Source organism: Phodopus roborovskii, unplaced genomic scaffold (assembly GCF_943737965.1).
Source record: "Phodopus roborovskii unplaced genomic scaffold, PHOROB, whole genome shotgun sequence".
Taxonomy (NCBI): Eukaryota; Metazoa; Chordata; class Mammalia; order Rodentia; family Cricetidae; genus Phodopus; species Phodopus roborovskii.
The window spans coordinates 10,453,733-10,480,034 of record NW_026126651.1 but is presented as its reverse complement, the minus strand read 5'-3'; the positions used below and the strand labels follow the sequence as shown (position 1 = coordinate 10,480,034).

General features: G+C 43.8%; 1 protein-coding gene across 1 annotated transcript in view; it reads right to left on the bottom strand.

Annotated features, from left to right (window-relative positions):
• Atp10a (ATPase phospholipid transporting 10A (putative)) overlaps positions 1-26,302 on the bottom strand; it is a 146,311-nt gene that overhangs the window by 58,289 nt on the left and 61,720 nt on the right. The window contains exon 2 of the mRNA XM_051174120.1: positions 14,928-15,132. Coding sequence (XP_051030077.1) covers positions 14,928-15,132 — 205 coding nt within the window. The remainder of the gene's footprint in view (positions 1-14,927; positions 15,133-26,302) is intronic.

Below are 26,302 nucleotides of genomic sequence, written 5' to 3'. Positions count from 1 at the left end.
ACAAACAAAAGTTGCACACTCCACTCCACACGTAAAACATACAAACAAAAAAAGAATCTATCAGTAATAATGGACTCAGCAGTTAAGAGTGCTTTCTGTTCGTGTAGGAAACCCAGGCTCAGCTCCCAGCATCTGCCTGGCAGATCACAACCATCAATACTTCCAGGGGATCTGACACCCTCTTCTGGGCTTCTGAGGGCACCCTACAAATATAAATAATGTTTTAATCTTAAAAAAATATAATATCAGTAATAGAAACTGTAATATTCCATGAAAACACAGATTGTCAGACTTAAATTTGTTTAAAGACACCATATTACTTTTCTTAAAAAATCATCAAAAGCAGATACCAGAAAACAAAGATGAAATATAAAGATAATAGATGGATGGATGGATGGATGGATGGATGGATAGATAGATAGATAAATAGACAGACAGAAATAACTGGTTCAGAGAAACAGAAAGATAATGTAATTGTAGCAATATCAGATATTATTCAGAATCAAAAGACATACCCATATAAAACACAAGGTATACATCTGAAATGGCAACAGCTCAATTTGTTAAGACAATAAAGTTCTAAATTATGTGGAGTAAGGAAAATCATACATCCTCAATAACTGCTTCACACAAAAGAAACCAACAGGCAGTCTACTGAAAACAGCTCCGACTCAGATAATTTCACCACAGAAGTCGTTAAAGAATGTGAAGGGAGAATAGACACTTCATAAAGCTGACGCTTGCACACTATATAAATAGGAAATTACATGCTGTCTTAGTCAGGGTTTCTGTTGCTGTGAAGAGACACCATGACCATGGCAACTCTTATAAGGGGAAACATTTAATTGTGGTGGCTTACAGTTTCAGAGGTTCAGTCCATTATCATCAGGGTGGAACATGGCAGCATGCAGACAGACATGGTGTCTGAGAAGTAGCTGAGAGTTCTACATCTTGTGCAGGAAATAGGAATAGCTTGGGCATGTATGAGACCTCAAAGCTCACCTCCACAGTGACAACTTCCTCCGACAAGACCACACCTACTCCAACAAAGCCTAATATTGCCACTCCCTTGGGGGGGCGTTTTCATTCAAGCCACCACACATGCCTTTCTAATTATTGAGGAAAATCCTTAATAAAATGTGAACACATCGAGCCCAACTCAGACATAAAGATACAAATCATGGGTGTGTTATTTTCTAAGTCTCTTTCCTAAAATAGACACATGTAAATAATATACTAGGAAGGAGACACCGACCAGAAGTTCAGTACCAGCTGAACATTAGCTAAGTCAGTGCAGAGACGTAGCAGAGAAATCCTGACCATCTCAGCTGAAGCAGAAGATGTAGAAATTGAAGGATACGATTCAACACCAACTCATGATATCTGTTACCAGAAGAAAAACAAACGGCTTGCTATCCTGTAAAAGTGTTCACCAGCATTCCAATTATCATGGTACAAGGTTCAGTTTCCCTTTGAAAGTTCAACTTCAGATTTGCGGCTTTAACATGGGACAACATACCACACAGCTGACATGTTTTGTGCTTTCAGAACAGCCTTCAATATTGATACATTCAACATGTTATTTTAAAAATATACTTCAGGTGATTTTTCCCAGTCATAGGCTAATGTGATATTCTGAGTATATTTGGGGTAAGCCAGGGTAAGCTATAATGTTCTGTTGGTTAGATGTATTATTCATGCTAGACTTATGTCTAATTTACACTGTGCTTATTAGAACATAACCCCATCAGAAGCTGAAAAGTATCTCTGTTTTGTCTGATGTTTGTTACTTCAGACTCTAGGGTCAGCCTGCTGCCTGTCATTAGCCTGACTACCAAACATCTGTGCCAAAAGTTTCAAGATTCCCCGTCTTCACAGAAGATGCTTTTCCTATGGAAGTTACACTTGCCTTTAAATGCACTCAGATAGACTTCTTAGAATTTGCTATGCACCAAAAATAAACAATCTGGAAATGAGGGAGAGAAAAAAAAAAAAAAGGTATCCAGTATCTAATTTGAAAATGGAATTTAAAAGAATAACATAAATGAGAATAAATTGAATCAAGGGAGTGAAATGGTTGAATATTGAAGAACATAAATATCAGTGGGAGGAAGGACAGAAGTCACACGTAAATGAAAACAGACTGTTCTTCTGGGCAGAATGACTTAAACTGTGATGCTGCCTTACTGCCTGTAATGGTTTATACTGAAGCCTCTAGACAAGCCAGTAAGAGATCACCCAGATTAAATGATGGAGGTGAGAAGACACACCGACACACCCTAGCTGTTGGCAGTAACCCCTCCCAAGGCTGGACGACTGGACTTATAAAACAGGAGTAAGCCCTGGGCCAGGCAGTGGTGACCCCGGCCTATAATCCCAGCACTCAGGAGGCAGAGGCATAGATCACTATAAATTCAAGGCCATCCAGATATACAGTGAGTTCTGGGACAGCCAGTGCTACCCAGTGAGATCCTGTCTCAAATAAATCAAAGAACTGGAGATAGCCTTGTTCAAAAAATAAGGTGAAGAGTGATTTAGCAAGATACGCAGTATCTACCTCTAGTACACACAGGCATACATGTCATCATGAACATGCACAACACTACACACAAAAGCAAACAAAAGTCATGTATTTGGCGCCTTACATCACACACACATATAATATAATTCAATACGGATCAGGGATATAAATACTAGTTAGGACCATAGAACTATTAATAGAATATTTGTCAAATACTCCTGAAATATACTACGATTGTATCTAAAATATTACAGCAATGGCACAAGCAACAAATGGGCAAAAGGACTTTGAAAATTCTAAGAACATTAGTACATGAAGGGATGTTGCCATTAGAATGAGGAGAATTACTCAGGACAGTATCTGGGGATAGCCTACAGAAGACTATAGTCACGTCTGATAAGAAATGACAAAGGAAAAGAAAGAAAGAAAGAAAGAGAAAAAACACAACCAATACCAAAATATGCCAATAGGAACATGGACCAACTGTGGCTCACAGCTTTAATCACAGCATTCAGGAGGCAGGAGGATAGCTGTAAGCTAAAGACCAGCCTGGTAACATTTTACGTTACAGGCTATTGCAAGTTGCATAATGAATCATTGCTTAAAAAAAAAAAAAAAGAAGGGAGGGAGGGAGAGAGGAAGGAAGGAAGGAAGGAGGGGGGGGAGCATACCAAGAACCAAGAGTAAAGAATTAGAGAATTAGAATGTGTAAATAGGCAAAAATTTACAGGTTGCACCCAGCATTGAGAAAATGGAAACTATTGGTGAAATTTCTCATCTATGAGAACAGCTAGCACAAGAGTAAAGTCAGTGTCGGCAAGGATGTGGAGGACCTAGACCTTCTGGGCATCACAAATGAGAGTAAACAGGCAGTTGTCAAAGGCTGAGCATGACACATCGCTTAGCTGTTGCACCTCTAATAAACCAACAGGTACTGAAAACAGAAATGCAAAAGGATATCTGTATACCAGTGACCATTGTTGCGCCATTAAGAAAGGGCCTGGGCGGTGGCAGCACACTTCTTCAATTCTTTAATCCCAGCAGAGGCAGAGGGATCTCAGAGTAACGGGCCAGCCTAGTTGATAGAGTGAGTTCCAGGCTGGGAAAGCAGAGTTCCTTTTTAAGAGTTAGTTACTCTTTGAAATAGGATAGGTCTTAGGGGTAAAAAAAAAAAAAAAAAAAAAAAGGACAGCACCGCACAACATCTTGAAGGAAATGTTCTCATTGCACTGTACATTTAAAATGGCAATGTCACAAATCGTACATTGTGTGTGTCACCACAGGTCAAGAAGACACCCTGGCTGACCACTGACTCCATGCCAAGTACGTGCGTATTGAGTGAAGGAAAGCCAGGCTCAAAATTTACCAAGTGCATCCATATACCTCTCTATAAAACCCCGAGCAGTCTCAGGTGACTGGCAGAAGACCAAAGGTTTGGGGACTCAGAAAGGAGTGGGGAGAGGTTCACGTCACGTCGCCTTAGGGTGACGAGCGAGTGTCTGACTGCTGTGGGCTTTCCCACTTGTGTGGCAGGGCTCATTCTTGCACACTTTCACTATGGCCAGGCTGTTATGTGTCACCCTTACCTCAGGAAAACAGGGTTAAAGATAACAACTTGAAACTGAAACTTCCTCTTTTTTATAAAGCCACTACTGTCACTACTCCAACTTATGACCTCATCTAGCTCTGATTAGTCCCCAGAGGCCCCACCTCCAAACACATCAGCATGTCAAGTTGGCCAGGTTTTTCAACAGAACGTTCTGGAGAGATAGGTATTCAGCTACAGCAAACTGTACTGTAATCTGTCTCCGATCCCGAGGACAGCACAGGAAGCTTGTTGTACATGCAAGGTAACTGGGCCATGGAGAGCATGTAACTGTCCCCGCTTAGGGACAAACAGGAAGCTAAACCCTCTCTCTGTCATGGTGCTGCTTCCTGACCGTGTTCATGCCTTTCTGGGCCCCGTTTGGGAAGTGGAGGAAGAGGGCTCAATTTCTGAATCCTGCTGCCTGCGCTGATGTTCCCTTCAGCCCCTCTTCTTAGTCTTTCACCCACAGCCAACAGCACGCACTGCTAAGATCAGCTCCTGAGTCAAGCAGACTACAGTGACCTTTCCTGCACAATGTGACTAAAACAGAGCCCGCCTGGCCAGCCGCACTCATGTTTGCCAAATTCCTAACCCTTGTGAAGACGAAAATGAGCTACTGAAAGGAAACCTCTTTGTTACACAGGGAATCTGATAGCAACTCCACACAGCCTAGGCCCTCACTTCTCCCCAGCTTTCCATGCCTGTTCTATGGCAGTGGAAACTCCTCAAATCAGTGGCCCCCTAAGCGAGCCCCATATGCATTGCATTTGTGTGTGTAGATATGTATATGCATAGATACTTTGCCGTTCCTGGATTCTTGGCATGCACAACTCCCTTAGATAGGCTGCTCTGCTCTGCAGCATACTGCAGCAAGATTTGTGCATAGTAATAAAATCACATTCCACCTGTTCTGCTGTGGAGAGCCATTACTCTATTTCACCAGAGAGCTTTTTCCACTGAGCTCCTGAGCCAGAGTTCCAAGGTCGGAGCTGTTATTTGGGTCTGACATTTTGGCAGCATCTGCTGCAAAGCATGGGCAGTCTGCAGAGACTGAAACTGCATGGCATGATGCAGCACTCTTGAGAAGGCAGCTGAGGAGCCAGGCCAGGTTCTGCATGTTCAAAGCGCAGGCCAAGCCAGAGACAGGAAATATGTATGTATAAAGAAATAACACAGATAGGAAGCAGAAGGCACGTGTGATGAAGAGTCTCTGAAGTCTTAGAATTTGCTATGGGACTAAAAGTGCCCCTTGACCTCCTTGCTTGGAAGACAAGGAAGCAACCACACACAGCCTCAAGCATGGGCCCTGTAGAACCCTGGAAAATCCCAGGGCATCATCCACCCCACACCAATGCACCGAAAGTCTATGCCTATTGACTTACAAGAGCTAGGGGGGCTCCCACATGCAGTCAAGAAGCCCACTGGGGCAGCAGGTTCTATTCTCACTGGTGGTAGTTGGTATGTGCCACCAAACAGTGACCACTATTATAGGCAACATGATCATGAGCACAGTAGGGTCAAGAGGGATTACAGATGAAGGAGCTAGCTTGATGGTGAAGTGAACAGGCCATTCATAAAATGCTGTCCTAACCCTAACCCCTGAACCCTAACCCTAGCCCCTGAACCCTAACCCTAGCCCTAACCCCTGAACCCTAACCCTAGCCCTAACCCCTGAACCCTAACCCTAACCAACAGCCCAGTTTAGCATCAGCACTAAACTCTTCCCAGCTGCTCATGCCACAGTTAACTGTGGACATTGGGTGAATGGTATAACCAGAGGAACATTGTTCCCTTTGTCTAAAACAATGCTGATGTTTCCTAATGCCCTTATTTCACAAATATAGATGTATAAACACAGGCTTATACTAGGGCAGTAAGGCGGGGCCTAAGCCACAGATGTGCCCACCCCTTGAGTCCAGTAGCACCTTGCCTACCTCCAACAACAGGTCCAGATTCTACTGACTCTCAGAAGATCTTTGCTTGCTATTTTTTCATTAACTGTAGGGACAAAACAAATCAAGGCCTGGCTCTTTTTATAATGTAAGACAAACACCAAGTAGGAAAACAAAAGAGATCTCTTCCAATAGAAATTAGTCTTCCTTCAAGGAAACTCTATGACCAAAATCAGATTTTAGCCAGGGTTTGAAAGACTTCCTTTCATTTTTCTACAGAAAATATTTGGGAAAAAAAAAAAAAAAGAGTGTCCCGGTTACTAATAGCTTTACTTATACATTTGACGTGTGTGTATACATACATGTATGATACATACACACACACACACACATATATATATATACACAGTGTACACACACACACACACACACACACACACACACACACACACACATTACCCTCTAGTAGAACTTCTGAAAGCTGCTCCACCCTTCTGATGTCCCATCATTCATGGATTTTGGAAATAGCACCATACACTAACAATCAGCTTTCTGGGAGACTGTGGCCATCTGTTACTATGCCAAGGTTCTCCACTACTACTACGGAAATTTCCAGCCAGAAATTTGTCAAGAAAAAGAGCTTTCCTCTTTTGGGGGAGCAGAGCAGGCTGGAATGAGCTCTGAGAGTTTACAGAAATGACCAGTGTGGCTGCTGAGTTCTGTCCCTGTCAGATCCCTATGTAGAACCAATAACCATGATATGGACCAAGGCTTTGAAGATATGAATGAGCTAAAATGAAGTATTACAGTGGGCCCAGGCCCACTGCGACTATTGTTTTTATAAAGAGAGGTGATGAGCTCACAGAGGATAGACCCCATGAAGACAAAGGAAGTGGCTACCGACAAGCAGCACAGAAAAGCTCAGAATGAGCCATTCCTACCAAGTGCGGACCTTGACCCCTGACTTCTGGTCAACAAAGCTGTGAAAAATAAATTCACGTTTAAGTTCCAGAAAATGTAACTCTTGGTTTTGGTAATCTAAGCAAATGTGTGTAGGAGGTTTCTGCCCTTCCTCCCATGACAACAGCTGCAACAGCTCTCAGAGCTTGCAGCTGACAGGTCAGTCAGCAGGTGGCTCTACTCCCTGAGGCCTCCTAGGTCAGTCCCATGCAGGCTCCTCAGTCATCAGTACTGTCTCTTGCAAACCCCCATGAGCTCAGACCAGCTAATTCTGTGACCTATTCTGTGGTGTCCTTGACCCTAATGGCTCCCACAATCCCCTCCTTTTCTTCAGGCTTCCCTCAAGTCTATTTTCTTATATTTAAAAAGAAAGGTCAGTCAATACTTGGAAAAGGCGGTAGCACGGGGTGGGTGAAGGGAGAATGAAGGTATCCTGCCACACCACAATATGATCCACAGTGTAGACTGTAAGTAACCCCTAAATGCTATTAGCTTGGTCTCTTGCGTGTGCCATTAGGACCTGGTAGAATCTCTAAGACTCTGGGCCAGTGGGAAGGAGTTAGGTCACTGGCAAAAAGTGGAACTATCAACCTATTCCTCCCCCTCTTTCCATCCTGGACACAGGTAAGTGATTTTGCTCAGTCTGCTGAAGCACATCTGCTGAAGCACCCGGTCACGGGCTGACACCTCCCAAACTATGACTCCAACTAAGCTAGTCTGTCTCCTCAATAGGTTACCTCAAACATCTGTTTCACTGAAAGAAAAGGAGCCCAGGCTAGCCCCAGATTCACTGTGTTGCTGAGGATGGCACTGAACTGCAGATTCTCGTTCCCCTATGCCTCAAAAGTGAGGGGACCTTCCGATTTTGATGTCTGATTTTAGCCTCAGAAAATGACCCGGTATAACCCCTTTCCAGCCTTTCACGTGAAATGACAATAGTCCATAGTCCATGGGGTCTCCCTGAGCCAAGGCAAAGGGCAGGCTTCAGTGTCTGTCTTGGAGAATTTCCTGCCTAGTGGTCAAGGCTTCTCATGCTTGATAAAGGCCGGATGAGCAAAGCAACCAACTATTTGAGGTTTTGTCCAAAACAAACGTAGATCTGTAAAGCCTTTGAAGTTGACCTAAGTTAGCCCTTCTTACCACACAAATGAAAGGCTTACTTTCAGCCCATGACAGGTGCCGCTGATGAAAGTCAGTCATTCTAGGTGAACAAGAATTATCTGTTCTTTCAACTCAAAGTTTAGATATTTTTGCTTAGCTGAATCTTTGGGTTGGGTTGGGGGGAGTGCTCATCAGATTGCTGGCTGTTGATCACAGGGCTTCATACATCCTAAGTACCAACAAACAAAGGAAAAGAGAGTGGGGGAGGAATAGAGGAAGGGGGGAGGAAGAGACAGAGACAAACAGACAGAATATCTTTAAACGGCTCTGGGCCAGTTCTGGCCTTTGCCTTGAAGTTCCTAAGTAACTGATCTTTGGAGCCCAGGAGAGGACATTTCTCATCACAGTTAGTGACACGCACATTTCTTGGCCTTTTGTAGGTGAGGGACAGAGGAGAGTAAAGCCTTCCAGCATTTACACTAAGTGACTAAAATTGTTTTACTGGATCTGACAGGCTGGAGAAGTTCAGTTTTGTCCCGGTCTCGGCTTGGTTAAGACTCTCCAAGGGCCTTAAGTCCCCTTCAGCACTCATTAGCATAAATAAAGCCAAAGGCTCTGAATTTATTGAATTTTCACCATTAAATCCAATTTTGATCTCGGAAATTATGGCTCCATCCACACTCTAGTAGGTGACAGTGGTTTGTTGATGTCAGCTTCATAGTGTGCAAGGTCTGGTTTACATTTCTATCATCAGGAAAGATAAACGTGCCCCTGCATCTCACTGTTCCCAGCTCTTTAACCTGTGGATGGATGAGAGCCCGAGATGTACTGTTAGCAAAATGAAGACTGAGACATGGCTTTCATTTTGGAGGCCACGTGCAAACTAAACAGGACCATGTGGTGAAACGCAAAGGTAGGCTTGCTCAACTCAGAAACAGAACAGCTCTAACCGAAAAAGCAGTGAGGTGTTCTCTGCTACATTCTGTAGACGCCTGGAAGTTTCAGCCTATTGGGCACTCTGCTCACAAAACAACCCAGAGACAAATGACACCTTCAACAAGGAACAGAGTGTTCCTCAGTCCACTCTGTAGTGGATAGACAATCTGGGCACACTGACCTAAGGCCAGTGCTCACAGCTATGCCAATGACAAGACAGGAGGCACCGTTCCTTAGAACATTATCTGAGAAACCCACTGGTTCTGGAACACGATGTTATCAGTGCAGGAAATTACAGACATCAAAATCTGTATGTGTAAAAGTAATTCAAGTCAGGTGTGCTGGTACGTGGCCGCAATCCAGCACTACAAGAGCTGAAGCAGGAAGATCACAGATTGCAGTCAACCTGAGCGACGTAGCAAGATCCTGTCTCAATAAATAAATAAATAAATGAATGAATGAATGAATGAATGAATGAATAATAATGCAAAAGTGCCTGCCAGTGAAGCAAGATATTATACCATATGCTTGTATTTGGACATCCTTATGTACACACGTACACACACACACACTCACACCCACGCACTCACACCCATTCATGAGTAGAAGCTAAGTATCAACAGGGACTGATCCACTCAAGAAAAAAACCATCAGAACACATTCCTTCAGTAAATCAGCTGATGAAGAAACCACACATGGAGGGTTCCTCCAACAGAGACCCAGCCTCTGGCCTGCCCTGGGGACCCCTGGCCTACCCTCCTTCTCCTCCCACCATCAACTGAAACCCCAACGCCTACCTTGCTTTTCACCCACCCTACTTCTGTTTTCTTAAACACATCTCCCACTTACTATTTCAACCATGCACCAAGTTTACTTATTTACAGAGATGATATGAGCGCCAGGAGAAGAAAATGCTTCCAGGTTTATTAATGCTCAATACATTATTTGTTGAATGAATCCAAATTTGCAAAGGTGAGTGTTGTTTATCAGTTGAGTTGCTTAGAAAATGCCTGCAGGGCTAGCTGTCCATGCAAATATAACTGGTTAGCTAGACTTTCTTCCCTGGGCCATGGCGGAGCAGTCACAGCTTCAGAACAAACCTGCAGGTCTGTGTGAATGTCTATATGTGAACACAGACAAAACCTGCATGTTTTTGACCCCTCCCTGACAGTTCAGACAGAACCGCCCTTGCTCCAGCACCACCTAGACTAGCAGGCTGGAAGATGTCAGGCATAATATTTGTCTTTGCCTTATCTATTTCACACTGGTAACACAGTGGGATAATCATTATTTCATAGGATTCATTTTTTAAAAAGATAATGTTTACTCTACTTCAATTGTAAAGGTGTGTTATGGTATAGCATCTAAGAGAGCAGAATAAATGTGACTCACGGTTCTGAATAGAATGTTTAGCACTGATAATCCTTCCTGAATTCTTGGCTGCTATCATCCAACTCCAAGCTTTAAACCAAACCTTTCCTTCTAAGTCAAAAACTCCAAGTTGCCTTTGACTGAGGCTTTATGGTGGAGCCATCCACCCAATCTGGATCCTCATCCTTTTATCAGGTCTGGGTAGGATACACCCACTGCCTCCTGTCTGTCTTATAGCCCCTCAACCGTGTACAGTTTTACCCAATACTCTTCATTAAATGAACACATTTCCACCACTCAGGGGGTGTGTAGGTCTGTGTGACTGCACCAAAGAACTAGTTTCCCAACCTTTGTTCTTGCCTTCAGATTAGGTTCAAGCTCCTCTCTCTGGAAGCATCCCTTGACAGCTGAGCATGGGCACTCCTAACCTCTGGCCTTAAAAGAAGCATTAGCTGGTGGACATGGGTTGGTCATGTTTCCTTACAATACTAGATCTGGCATTGCATGAGCCTCTCCTCTCTCTCTTCTCTCTCTCTCTCTCTCTCTCTCTCTCTCTCTCTCTCTCTCTGTCCCTCCTCCCCCCCCTCACTGTCCTCAACAGATGAAGACTTTATCCAAGAAGTCTGAGAATGTGTAGGAGAGGTGCTAACTTCTATCTTGTCAGTAGAGGGTGCTGGCGGAAGGTGGAGGAGTAAAGGACTGCCTCCAGGGGAAGGGGAGAGTGTGTGTGTGTGTGTGTGTGTGTGTGTGTGTGTGTGTGTGTGTGTGTATCCCAACTATTCGCCAGGACTTAGCCACACTTTCTTCATGATTCAGACTTCAGGGTAATGAAAAACAAAACCTTTGTAGGCTTTGTCCCAGGCTGGGCTGTTTCTCCCTATAATGTCACTTAGCCTCCTATAATGAAAGGCTAGGGTTCCTCGGGGCAACTGTCTACATCTACCCATCTTAATTATGGCCCGCTGCAGCTGCCAGGGCTGTCCACCTGAGCAACACATAGAGTGTAGCATCCCCAGTGGGCAATGATCAGAGGCTGGCTCCCCTGGTATCCAGCAAATTCCCAAGATGGCAGCTCTCAATGACCCTCTATGGTAGGCTTTCAGAAAGTTCCAAAATTACAGCCCCTCAGTAGTTCCCCTTCCCACAAGCCATGGCAGTTCCCTGCACAGAAAGCTGTGTCCATCTTAGATCTGCTGATCTGCTGATTGCAACAGCTACTCACCCCCAGTCCTTAACTACCTCATTTCACGTTAAGATTGCTTCACGTCTGTGCTGGAGGTCTAGCTCCAAGGCAGAGCATCGGTCAGGGGGTGGGGCACCCTGTGCTCCCTTACAAGAACTCACAACAATCCTTGACAGACATGCTCTGATGTAATCACGTGTGATTTATCTCCTGATTAGACTCTGATGACAAAGCCATCCCCTTCTACCTGTTATTCTTAAACAGATATAAAAGTCCTTTCTAATTTAAGTTTTCCTGCACTCTTCTCCTTCCAATTAACCATCTACCAAACTGGTAACACATTACTTTGAATCTTACATAAATCAGGATCCAAACCATGGTCCATTCTTCATCTTTCTAATGCTTAATAGGAGGGGGAAAAAAAAAAAAAAACCAAACACCTGAATTAGCACTTACATTGTAATGCTGCCATGAGAGGCTTGGTTTGTCAGTTGTTGGGCATTTAAAAGCCAAAGACTTTTTTCTTTCTTTTCTTTTTACTTTCCACATGGAAAATAAATACACACAAATTTCAGAATTATAGTGCAAAAGCAGTAATTCTGAAGGTGAAAAAAATACATCAATGTGAGAGTCAAAATGTGCATACATCTTGAATAATTTTGTTGTTATCAAAGAAACTTATACTAAAAAGTCAGAGCTATTTAGCTGTTGGTCTGACCCATTTTGTCTAGATTCTGAATTCGTTCTATTTGTGTCCTCCTCAGGTCTCCTGAGAGCAGTGGTTCTCAACCTTCCTAACACTGCCATCCTTTAATACAGTTGGGTGACCCCGAACTGTAACACCATTTCATTGTTACTTTATAACTAATTTTACTATGAGTTGTAAATATTGTTTGGAGATATAGGTTTGCCAAAGGGGTCACAACCCATGAGTTTACAACCACTACCCTAGAGAGAGATAGAGAACAACCATTTGTGTTTGTTAGTTTTCCTGCTGTGGCAAAACACCACATAGAAAGCGGCTTGAGGGTTTATTCCTGCAATTCTACAGATACAGTCTACCATGGCAGTCAAGGCACTCCTGACGACATGTGATGCAGTTGGCCATGCTGTATCCACAGTCGGGAGCATGATGGATGCCTGTGCCCAATTTTCTCTCTCCTTCCCATTCGTTCCAGGATCCCAGGCCATGAGATGACATTGTCCACGGTGAAGATGGGTCTCCCACATCAATGAACAGCATAATCCTTCACAGACATCCCTAGAGATCTGTTTCCATGGTGATTCTAAATCCCAAGGAACCAAGATTAGCCATCATGCCATCTTTGAATCTTAAGCATCCTACTTATACCTGCCTGGCAGGAGGGAGCTATGACGTGCCATGGTTGCTGTTTGAGAAATGGGGGTGGGGGAGGGTGGGTTCAGAATCTGAAGAGTAAACATTATGAGATGAATAAACTCTTAGAAGTAAACTAAGAAGACCGTCTTGTGACGATCCCTGCCATTGAGCCGAACATGGACACTGTACCCATGATTCTGCATATCATCATCTTTCCCTCAACCTCAGATACTCACACATGATCACTGAGGTCTGCCTCATCCTCAATACACTTGGCTACTTTTTTGCTGCTCTTTGTGTCGCAGCCCACCGCTTCTCGCCTCCTGGTAAGAATTGGAAGGGGACTTATGTCCCCTGCAGCTATCAATGCTCCCCTCCCACCTACTTGCCTCCTGCACAGAAGGCAGAGGTTTCGTGTTCTCAGATACAGTGGGCCATGTGCGGAAACCTACATATAAGGCTGACTTACTGCCGAGACTTTCTTAAGATACTGCCTTGCATGTGGATACACACACAACTGCCAAGTTCAGAAAAGCATAATCATCAGGCAAGGTCAGAAATTGCACGGATCCCTTAACATACAAGCTCTGTAGCTTTCCTGGCTTGGAATGAGAGTACTCCATTTAAACAAACAAATGCGCGCGCGTGTGTGTGTGTGTGTGTGTGTGTGTGTGTGTGTGTGTGTGGTATTTTGCATGTTCAAACATATATTAGGTTGTTTGTTTGTTTTTAGCAATGTCTTTTTTACGTAGCCCACCTGGGCTTTGAGCTTTCCGTCTTCTGCCTCAAATTCTAGGCAGTTTGGAGCATAAGCATACACCACCACACACAAGTAATTTTTAAATTATGTATCTACAGTTTCACAAAATATATTTGGTAGAAAATCGGGCTTTTTGTTTTTGTTTGTTTCCCTAGTCAAAAGATAAATGAGGAAATTGTGGAGGAAACGGGAAAGGGCAGGACAGTGAATGTGGTAAGTAAAGCAAAGGCTTGTAAGAAAGTGACATCCATAGAGGCAGCTGCCTCAAAAGCTACGGACACAGGTCTCAGCATTCATCTCCCTGCGTGGCCTTCTAGGAGTGTGGAGAGGCATCTCCACCAGTGATGGGTGATGCTGAGGGAACTGAACAGCAGAACACAGGGCTCCGAGCTGCTCAGCGATCCTGATCGAGGAATCACGTCACCCACAAAGCCTGCAGTATGTCTAAGTAGAACCATAAACTATCAAACCATGCCAGCTGCTAAAGCCTGATTCTCAGCCCCCAAAGAACTCTATTGAGAAGTGGGTAGGATGACCCAGAAGAAATCCCCAGTGACTTCCTCCCTCAAATGCTGGGGCCCACTTTCTGAAGCCATCCTCAGTACACACAATGGCCAGACCTAAAGGAGTGACTCAGACAAGCAACGCAGGATAGAGTAGGTGGGTGGGGTCAGGAGAAGGCTTCCCCACTTCCCCATAGACATTTCCTGATGTCTGGGGACTTGCATCTGGTTATTTCATCTGGTACTAGCACTGAATGCCTCTTACTACACAGACTTAGAAGGGGAAACCATTTTTTAAAAACACATCTGGGGAAGCCCCTTGGGGACTCTGTGTTTCCTAGCCTGTTTGTGGGTAAAACCTCCCTGCCTCCCTTCCTACTCCTCACTCAACTTACTTGTTGGTTCATACATCAACTTTGGAAGCCCTAAGGCTGAACTGAGAAAGCCACTTAAGGAGACAATGTTCCCAACCCACATGGGAACAGGCCGTGATGCTGCTATGCTACTATTTAGTGACCTAGGACAATGACTCAGTAAATGTTGACTGCTTCAGAATGTTGACTAACAGTTCTTCAAAGTTAATGTCCTTCTGAGAAACTCACTAAGTGTACACTACAAATCACAGTCAGAAAGGGCCCCATCCCTGTAGGAGCAGGATGACCACAGGCTGAGGCACGAAGATGCTGTCTACTAGGAAAAGCGGCCCAGCCCATCGACAGAGACTTGCAGGGGAGACAGATCCTGGTGGTGCTCTGGGAATGCAGATCACTTACGAGCTCCGAGAAGCCGCGGACCACTTGCCGCCGCTTCAGGTTGGTCTCTCCATCCAGGTTAGCAGTCTCGATGTGGCACAGCCCATCAGGGTCACTGGAGGACAGCAGCAGGATGTCCGCAGGTATGATCTCATTGCAGCGGAGTCGGACAAAGTCGCCCACTCGGATTTCTTTCCAGTATCGATTCACATATTTCTTTTCCTCCCTAATGAGAAATTTGGATTAATGTGGTTGGCAAGATCCAACCATGCTGAATTTGGCTGATGAGTATTTAAGGGCCAATTAAGCTATGTCTACTTTTTCACAATAAAATTATTTTCAGAAACAACACCAAGGCTACATATACATATAATTATTTGAAATGGCCGGAATAGGCAGAATCATAGAGACAGGATATGGATTCAAGGCTACAGTAGCTGGAAGGTAGGGAGATTAAAACTGACTGCTTAACTAGGAGGGGGCTGTTTCTGGGCTGACAAAATGTTCAGGAGCTAGACAATGGTGTGACATTCAACACTATGGATACCAAACATGAAAATACCATAAAAGGATACTATCACTTGAAAATAATTAAAAGGACCACTCCCAGACCAATGGCCCCAAAGAACAGAAAGCAAGGATTCAAACAGATCATCTATGTTCGTTATGTATGACATCAGCCACAACATGAAACCATCCCTCCTCCCCTTCCACTGATGGATCAGCATACAAATACAATACACATGCAGTGGAATATTTCCCAGTACTTAAGAAAGAAAGCTAGAACACAGGTGAACCTTGAAGGTCTTGTGTTAAGTGAAGGTTCACAAACAGACTATGTAATATGCCTCCTCTCACAAAGGAATAGGTACATGTAAAGAAGAGATTAGAGTTTCAATGGCTGGAGGAGGAAAACCAAAACCAAAAGAAAAATTGTCACAGTTTCTATCTAGTGATGGTAAAGTTTAGGAAATGTTGATGACAGTTCAACTATACAGTATCATTAATGGTACCAAATTATACACTTAAAATAGTTACAATGGCAGGTTCTGTTGTGTGCCACAATTTTGTTTCAAAAATGTAACTTAATTGTAATGGTCATCTTTGTATTTATTTGCCTGAAATAAATAAATATATACATATACATATACATATACATATACATACATACATATACATATACATATACGTATACGTATACGTATATATATATATATATATATATATATATATATCTTAAAAAATTTTAAACCCAGTGAAAGGAGAATTACATTGCAGTGGTTTAGCAAGACATGGGTTCATGACAAGTGCTGGCTTGGGAGTTCCTGCAGGGCCCGGGAACGACCGCTAAGCAATGCCGTATTTCACTGCTGGGTCTGCAAAACGGATGTGAGACCAGATCAATCCTCCCTACCGAATCAAGATGAAGCCCATGACACAAGCTACAGTCACCAACCTCAGCAGCCTTCAGAACCTGCTGGTTGGATCATTCACATGACTGATGGAAATACAAACCCACTAATCCAGCACAAAGGTCAGGTTTTTGTTTTGTTTTGTTTTTTAATTGTTGTTATTTTAATTGTTGTTGTTTGTTATTTTGTTGTTATTTTGGGGATTGTAGAATTTTTTGAACATTCCCATTTTTTTATTAATTTATTTTTTACATTCCAATCCACATTTCCCCTTTTTCCTCTCCTCCCCCCCCCCCCACCTCCCATCTGCTCCTCAGAGAAGGGAAGGCCTTCCCTCAGAAATCTACTAAGTCTGATGGGACAAAGGCTGCTTTTTAACACTTCCTTGAGGGTGGTCTTGGCCCTTTGGTTGTTAAGTATAGAGTGTAGATAGCTGACTGCCATCAGTGTTTTATTAGAGTCCACACTGGACTGGAGGAAATCCCACATCAAGGGCCGCCTGCCACCTTCTGCTTCTCCCCTGCTTTGCTTTCCTTTCTCTGTAATCTCATCTGTCTGGGCCTCTGTTTCTTAATGCAGATGCTATGATGCCCACATTGCCCCCAAACTTCCCCACTCAAAGGACTCTACTTCAGAAACTCAAGCGGCTGGAGTTCCATTTTAAGCCTCTATTTTCTTGTATTTGAGTAATTCAAGATCCACAGACCCAAATATGTTCAAAGCACAGCACTGGGCATCATAAAGTAAGACTTAAATGCAGCTTCTATTCCTTGAATATAGATGCTAAGAGACAGACACATCCACTAGAGAGTGCCCTGTGGGCTGTGGCAATCAAGTCCACACAGTTGATCTCACAGCAAAATGTACTTCCATCTAGGTCCACTGTAACGATCATTCAGACCTAGTATGTTCAGCCTAGGGAACTATATGACCCACTGGAAACTCTAAGATCCCCCTGGAAACCTCCAGAAGTGGGTAGCTTTGATATAAGGCACAGAAGTGACACTCTAACACCTGTTTTGCTTGCTAATTACCAGTCTGATTGCTTCTGAACATGGAGAAATACGACCTTGTTATCAAATAGATTAAATATGTTAAGTACATTTACAATTCTTTTTCCAAAGGTCAGACCTTGAGTTTATATCGTTACAACCATTTTGCCTTTAATTTCCCTTCTTCATCAACACCATTACTGGGTTTCTACAGAAAGTGCAAAGCAATTTAAAGAGCCAATCCTTTTGAAAAACATTTTCAATCACAGAGAATGGCAGTAGATGTCTTCAGGTCCATGGGCAAGGCTTTGGTCCAATAGGACCCCCCCCCCAGATGGGGTGGCCTTGGGACCCATTCCAGGACAGTGATGACAAGAGGCAAAGAAGCTCAGAGGTACCATCTTTTGTGAGTTTGTACACAGTATCAAAATTCAGAGAGCTTAGCTTCACATCCCACTTAGAGCTCACTTTTATTTTGAACAGTAATAGAGAGGGGCCTGTGTACCCTGAGGAGATTCCCTAACAGAGCTAGCCAACAGGGACACCACAAAGAAGCCAAAGGCCAGTCTTCAATGAGCCACAAGACAGGCTATAAGTAAGAACAGTGGCCCCTCTTTGGGATGCCTAGAAGAATAGCCTTTAAGGAAAGGGCCCTGCAGGCACAGGAATTCATGTCTTGGGTAGACCTGAGAAACCCAACACTGGAAATCACTAGTAAACAAGCAGTACACAGACACCATATTGCTCTCATAAACCAAGGATCCCTCATAAAATGCAGTTGTCTTCTTTTCATGATAAATGTGTACTTAAGGATGCAACCCCCCCCCAAGAATAATAGATGCTACATATTTCTTATCAGTTTTTCCTAACATATTGGGCTGAATTGTGCTACACCAAATTTGTATGCTGAAGTCTTAACCCCCGCTAACTCAGCCTACAATTGGCGATAGGGTATTTCTAACTAGAGGGAACTGAGTGAAGAGGTTATGGTGAGGTGGTATTCTAGTCTGAGTTGTGAACTTCTAACAAGGAAAGGCGGAACAGAGATGTCCACACAAGGCAATATGAGAACACTGGTTAGATGGCCATTTACAGACCACGGATACATGCCACCTGAGGACCCAGCTCTGAATACTTGGCTGCAGCAGCACATAGATTAATACAGCGCATCACTATTTTGACAAGATCAGCTCAATACCTGACCTCTGCAACAGTATGCTAATCGGATACCATCACATAATGATATAACAGCTGTTGTAGCGGCATGGTGTAGTGCCTAACTCCAGGTCTGTGGCAATGCTGCCACAAGCAAAGCTGCCGTGCGGCAAGCTGCCTGTACCACACCAGAGACAACCATGTATGGGATTATGACATTAAATGGCAAGTGGTAATGTTACTGGCTTGAATATTTTCTCCACTGCCTATTGTATGTTTCTATTTTCTTAACCTACTGCTGGGAAACCAAGCCCATAGCTGTTCTACTACTGAGTTAACCCTCTAACCTCTTTTGTGACAATTTTAAAGCACACACCTGGTTATAAATAATGTTTAATGTAAACCAGGGTGCTGATTGCTTTCTCAGCCGACCCAGGCACATATGGTCACTGAGTCTCTTGAACGCATCAAGACAGCACATGGAGTGACCAGCCTAAGTCTGTGTAACTGGGGGTGGACCACTACAATTGTCCCACAAGATGGCCTGATGATGCCTGTGTAGGAAAACACTCCCACTGTTAGACATTGAATGATTACCTCCCTCGTGACCTTCAATCTTATGTCTCTGGTTGGGAACAGTTCACAGGCTGAATTGCTAGGAAAAGGAAAGCAGGAGAGGCAGGTTGGGTGGAGGCAACACATTGTGTGATTTATGCACATTTGTGCTCTACAGGCTCCATAGCAAGACATAGAGAAAGCACTACAGAGAAGGCAGAAGTCAATATATCTGATGCACAGGGGCCTCTTTAGAAGCTCTTGCTCTTTTTGAGCTTATAGCAATTTTAGGAATGACACTGTTGGTTTTTTTTTTTTTTTTTTTTTTTTTTTTTACAAAGAATACTATAGTGAATTCTTTTTAAGGAGAGATGCTACCCATATATGGCAGCATATTCCAAGATGACCCTAAGACTGGTAACACTGATACACAGGATCATGCCTGGCTTCTGTGAATGGGCTGGAGTCAGTCACACACAGGGAAGCCAGGTGACCAATCATTGTGTTGTAAGCTGACCCGTGGGGCAGCTTCCAATGGGAGGTGGACCTAGGCATGTGAGCATTGTGCATCTATGCTTGATGTCAGAGACAAGGACAGATATGAGGGCAAAGAAGGGGCTACATGTCTCATTCACCAGCCAGCACGGGAATCGGATACCTTAGACTGTTTTAATCATTTTGTTGTTGTTGTTGTTGTTGTTGTTGTTGTTGCGATGAGTGAATACCTTAGACTGGATGATACATAAACTACAAAGGCTTATTTAGCTCATGGTTGTGGTAAGTCGGAGGCTCAAAGCCAATGGGCAGTGTCTGGTGAAGGACAAGCAGGAAATCTGCAGACATACAAGACAGCACAGGTAATGGGAAGGGGATCCAAGGACTAGAGTCAAACCAGCTTTTGTGACAGAGATAGTCTTGAGATAACCCAGTAGTTCCTTAATCTGAGAGAGAATTCAGTGTCTCACCTCTGAGTTGCTTACACTGGGGATTAAATTTCCTTGTAAGTTTTTGTGGGATCATTAGAATTATAGCCCAGACCTACTCAATGGGAAGAGGTGAACAAGAGTACCTTCTTTCTCCTAAATGCAGAAGTCTTAGAACCCTCTATGTGAGGATAGCTCATATTTTCTGCAAGACTAAGAGCAGAGAATCCAGCTAATAATCCCTGTAGGCCATAGAAAGTGTGAGATCATGTTTGTGTAGTGTTTAGCAGCTTCTATGTGTGACATTTACTATGAAGTCATAAAAAACAAACAAACACACACACACACACATGGCATTGCTAATTCCTACACCAAAGGCCTTCTAACTTTCTCTCTCCTCTCTTTCTTCTCTATTTTTTCCCTCTTTTTCTCAAATCTTCTCTCTCCCTGACAGCCCCATAGTATATGTAAACCAAGCAATAAATAAGAGATCTATCTATCCCCGCACTTAGTTTTACAATATCTATGCCTGAAAAAGATCTACTCAGGAAAAAAGACAGTGTGGTCACCAGAGGGTGACATGATATATGAACAAAAGGCTTTTGACTGAGCACACCCTTGGAGTGTGAGCTAGGATATGGTCACAAAAAATAAATCATCACCACTTCCGGGGATGATAGCCACCTCCTCCCTTAGCTGAGGCCTCAACTCAAGATTCATGAAGGGGACCAACTGAAGACCATCAACCCAAGAAGAGTTCAGAGAACACTTAAGGTACAGAAAATGTGTGTGGCTCTTGAGACTCATTAACTACCAGTGGCTAGAGAGGCCATAGACATTAGAGGATAGCCTACTGACACTTTTCTAAACCAATATAACTTCTAACTACTCTAAATACTTACCCTTATACTCAATGGGTAAGTCACTTCTAATCGAAGAAGTTTCTTTTTGCAATAAACGGAGACCACTACAGAGATACCAACTTATTACATTGCAGAAAATAAGTGACTGTGGAGTGTTCAGCATCAAATGATACATCCGCAATGCAATCCTTACACAGGAGGTGCAGGGGGGGGGGGGAGTGGGGGGGAATGGAAGAGAAGGTGGCAAGCTAGAGCACCAAGACACCTGCTGCAAAACAGTGTCTGCCAGGCATGAAAAGGCGGTTGAACCCATTACATCTCAGCAATATGGAATCCTAAACAAGACCTGCATAAATGACAATTCCAGTGGATACGCCAATGGCGATGGGAGTTGTCTTACAAGGCCTCATCCATAAATGAAGAGTTAAAAGCAATCAATGACAGCAAAGAGAGGAAGAATCCATTTACTTCAGTGGTGAACTCATCCCTAAACTCATGTACATAGGAGCAGCACTTGATGAGTCAGTAGGGGTTTTGGTATTGTTATTGTTTGTTGGTTTTGGTGTTGTGTGTGTATGCATGTACACAGGGTAACAATAATGAAGAGGTCATGAATTTGAGGGGGCACAGGAGGAGCTGGAGGAAGAGATGACGGAGGGATGAAAATGAAGTAAATGCAGTCCTCACACACGGAATTCTTAAAAAAAAAAAAAAAATTTAAGTAGACTAGGAATAAAAATAAGAAGAAAACAGTGAAGGGGTGTCTTATGCTCAAAAGAGCCAGGCCTGAGGTTACCAGCAAAAGCAAGTCCTCTCAAGGGAGGCAAAGGCACTAACTGCCACCCCGAGAGTGGGGTAGAATCCTGGCCTGGCCAGCCAGCCACAAATCGCCTGTGTCCCTGCCACACTGCTTTCCAGCCTGTTTGCTCAGCTGGAAAGTGAGGGTGTTAAACAGACATGAGGGAACATGAGCTTCTGCAGCTTTTCATCTGGACAAAACGTGTTAAACCTCTACAATCCAGCACATGCTATTTTAATGTTCTCATTTGAACCTTATTTGTCTAACTTGAGATACTCCGGAGTGAAGGGATCCAGTATAAGAATTTGGATGACCAATTTCACCAGAGGAAAAATAAGACAAGATCTCCCAGTTCATCACTTTGATCATTGGCTTAAGCTTGGTTAAAACCACTTTATTCGTGGAAATCATGCTTTTAAGACTATTAAGTAGTGAAGAATTTAAAGTAATTGCTCTATCCAGCTAAAAAGCACTTTCACTTAAAGCCAGGAAATTGGTATTACTGCTTTGTAGTTCTTCAACATTCAAGCGCTGATTAGGGATGCATACATCAGTATTTCCATTCAGTGTGTGATTCTCATGGCTCTCCAGTGTCTTCATGGTGAGCGGGTCTCTACCATGCATTTTACTCAGCTCTCTCAAGTAGAGATTCTAGAATTGAACATGGGGGAAACCATAAGAGAGAAAGATGGCTCATCTCCATCATCGACATGACTGGGTTTAGAACTACCTAGGTATGTGTGGGGGCATTTCTAGAGATGTTCAACTGAGGCGGGAAGACCCTTCTTGGGTGTGGCTGCCACCATCCCATGGCCTGCACTCACAGCCTGAATAAAATGTAAAAGGCAGAATCAGCACCAGCAGGCATCTCTGTCCTTCCTGACTGTGGACACAACGTGACCAGCTGCTCATGCTCCTGGTGCCATGAGAGACTATCCTCTCAACTGTGAGCCTAAAGCAACTCTGTCTCTCTTATGGTACTCCTACCAGGAGCTTATCACAGAAATGAGAGAAGTAACGAATACAGAAAATGAGAGACTACCCAACTACTCTTCTACTTCAATGGTTGGCTCTCAAAGGGATTTACATTCAGGCTAGTTGCCCATACTTTGACCTCAGAAGAAAATAAAAGATATTTTTGTGTTGTTTCTTTGGTTTGTTTATTTGGGGGGAGTGACTTTTTGTGGGTTTTTTATTGTTTGTTTTTTTGTTTTTTAGAGGAAGACAGATTCTGTTGTCTCTCACAACCAATTAATACCTCAGTGGCCTATTGCTGTTCCATGTAAATGAATGGTCATTATAATTATTTGACTTGTCACTATCCCTGTGCTTAGCCTGATCTCTGAATTTATGAATATAATGGTTTCTGTGACTCTTTCTGGGCTACATGGGAAGATGTAAGAATAAAAGGCACACCTACTTCTGACTTGGTAGTCAGTCCCCCATTCACAGTGTGACAGTCATTCATGTTTTGTGGTGCTGCTGTCAGCACAAAGAGCCATGAACTTTTGCAATGACATGCTGTCCACACTTGTGAGAATGCCCATAAACACTGCATGGGTTACTAATGTCCAGGCATGTCCCTGCTGAGATCCCTCAGAATGCTCGGGGAAGACAAGCAGAGGTGAGCCTTGAACACGGGCGTTAGGGAGTGCAGAGAGGACAGACAGCCCCAAACTGGAGCAATAAAAGGCCAAAGGCAGGGCCACACTGAAGCCATGGTTGTGGGCATCTGGGAGGCCCTATGCCATCAAACGAAGCCCAGTGGGTAAGGGATAATCCCACATTTGAAAGGTGAGCATAGGGTTCTATGGTAGCCACTTATGCTCCATGGGTACTGAAAGCAAGAGACTCTAGTTGCTGTACACTCTGCCCAGAAACCCTGCTGAGGGAATGCAGATGGAAAACAGTCCTGGAATGTGTGCATGGAAATTGCCACATCCTCTCGCTTTTGGAAACTGTGACTCCCAGAGGCTCGCCCATGGACACAGAGGGTCATCTTTGTAAACATTCCTGGCATGCATTCATCTCCCCCAGAGACTTACTCAGCACTAAAACACATCAAACTGTTTAGTCTCCCACCAGACACAACTGTTATTCAGAAACAGTCCTCTGTGCAGGGCCATGAGGGCTCCAGGGCAACCAGCGCTTTTATCTGTGGTCTAGAGCCAGAGCCAGCTGGTCTAGATGGCTTATATTGTAGTTTCTCTCAGCACTGAGATTCCATCATCTCAGTACTGGCAGGAATTACAACCAAAGTGTGAGCACAGTTCCCTCTGCCCTGCAGAAGCCACCACATAGTGTACTCCCCAGCCTGCATCTTGAGAAGCCCTCTCTTGGTCCTACCAATAAATCCCCACGTTCAGACAGAGAGACGGACCCTAAAGAGACTGAGTTAAAGGTTAAAACTTTGGAATCCGTGATGGCAAAGGAGGGTATAACATGGAAAGCACATCTGGTTTGGTGGCCTTAAAAAAAGGGGGGGGGGGCGACATCTAAGAAAAACTTTGCAAAATGATAAGCAAGAAACTCTACTTCCCATGTCCACTTGAAATTGTTCATCCGGAGACTACTGTGGTCTGAGAATAATACATTTTGCTATGTGTGCTGGAGCAAACATTGCAGTGTTTGAGAGGCGCAGAATGGCAGCTTCTAGTCCTTCCTTTTGTCAAAAAGCCTGCACATTTGTAAACAATCAGAGGGACCTCATCCAAGGTCAAAGGGCACCAGATTAGAGTTTGGGCTATAAATGCCCTAAATAGGCCTGAGCAGACTTTGAGATTAGCTATTATTTCTGGGACCACACGTGTCCAGAACCATGTCAGCTGTGGTTATAGAAGGACGGTGCTCTGCTGTGGCCCTGGGCTCCGGTCACTTCCCTCCCTTGGGACATTATTCTTGCTGGGGTGGAAAACTGGTTTTTTTGTTGTTTGTTTGTTTTGTTTTGTTTTCTCCTTCCTTTAGGCTGAGCAGCAGCTCTGTGCACTGCTCCCCTCCTAAGACAAATCACATGTTACTTCAGGAAGAAGCCACCACGGACAGGTGGACAGGTTTGTGTCCTGTGTGGCCCAAACGCACTTTACATATTCTCACATGATCCTTTTGCAGGATGTATTTATAAACTACTCCGCCTCTGACTTTGGAGTGACCAACTGTTGCTAATGATGCTTCCCATCTGTCCATGCTTTCCCTTAAGGTCACAAAATCCAGGTGCACACACATTTCTCCCTGAGCTGGTGACTCATCCTGAGTCTCAGAATGCCTCAGCTTCCTGTTCTGGAGAGTCTGAGCTAGTTTAGTTCCCCAGCAAGCCCACCCCTTCACAACAAACTCCCCCACAGCTCTTTACTCCTACCCTGTTCAATTGCCCCTATTTTGACACCGTGAAACTAAATACGGCCATGCTCATGCTGGATTCCGCTTTGCAGAGCGCTTTGCGTGTGACTTTCCCCCCAATATTGCCTTTGAGGTAGGTATTTCATCTTAACTAATAAAGCTAGAAACACCAAAAATGAGTTGGGGTGAGTCACATCTGACACTTGCCTTCTGGTATGGACTTAAACGTTGTTGATGAGAAAGACACAAGAACCGTTCACAAGATTTCAATGAAATGAAGCACACAGGCACAATTTCAACATAATCAGATAAATGTGGCTACATGGCCAGTGTCTTTCTTTATCATATTTAATCATAATCCATATAAAGGCAGGGGTCTTTCTATAGACTTCTGGTAGGCTTCTGATCTCTGTCAGCCTGCATTTCCTGCTAAGAAAGACATCCAGGATTAAGTCAGGCATATTGCCACTAAAGTTGTTACATCTGATAAACAAACAAAAATGCAGTTGGCCAAGCACACCTGGATGTGTCCTGTTTTACAAGCAATCAGGTGCACTTCATCATCTCTGAAGTGCATCACAGCCATGCAAATTTAAAGGTTAAAGGGCGGGGAGGATCTGGTAAGACCCACAGAAGATGCACCTAAGAAAAGGGAAAGCCCATAGAACTAATCCACCTCTCAAACCAGCCCCCTCTGAGGCCTCCCAATCACCCTAAAACAGACTGGTCTTTTGGCTCACTGAAGGGGCATTGCATAGTCCTTCTTATGCAAACAGAAGGAGAGAGAGAGAGAGAGAGAGAGAGAGAGAGAGAGAGAGAGAGAGAGAGAGAGAGAGAGAGACTGCAGAATGTGAGGGGGTAAATACTTGCAAAAAGCCATTGCCAGGTCATAGGGATTTACTGACAGGAGACAGACTGCCTTCTGACATGTCAGAAATGGAATTCACATCACAGGGAGCCGTCTTCCAGTGCCGGATGTGAGAACGGCTGCTGAGTTCAGTCCATCCTGGATGCTGAGTTCTCATAGATCCACACGATGTACAACCACCCCACTAGCATCGGGCTCCAACTGCTGACCCTGATGAAGCCCATACCCATGGTCTCTAAGTGGGTGCTCATTTGGTCCCCTTGAAGATGTGCTCCCAATCTGCAACCTTAATCTCCTCTCAAATAAAACTGTCTTTGCTCTGTCTTAACCTTGTATGTGATCTCTTGATTTACAGAGCACCATGAAGTAACTAGTGGAGAGAGCTCCAGCGTTTGGAGAAGGAAATCCTTTCATGGGATTTATTTTCAGATGATGGACAAATAGACAAGTGTGTGTATTCATGTGCCTGTTTTTAAGGGCAGAAAGCAGAGAA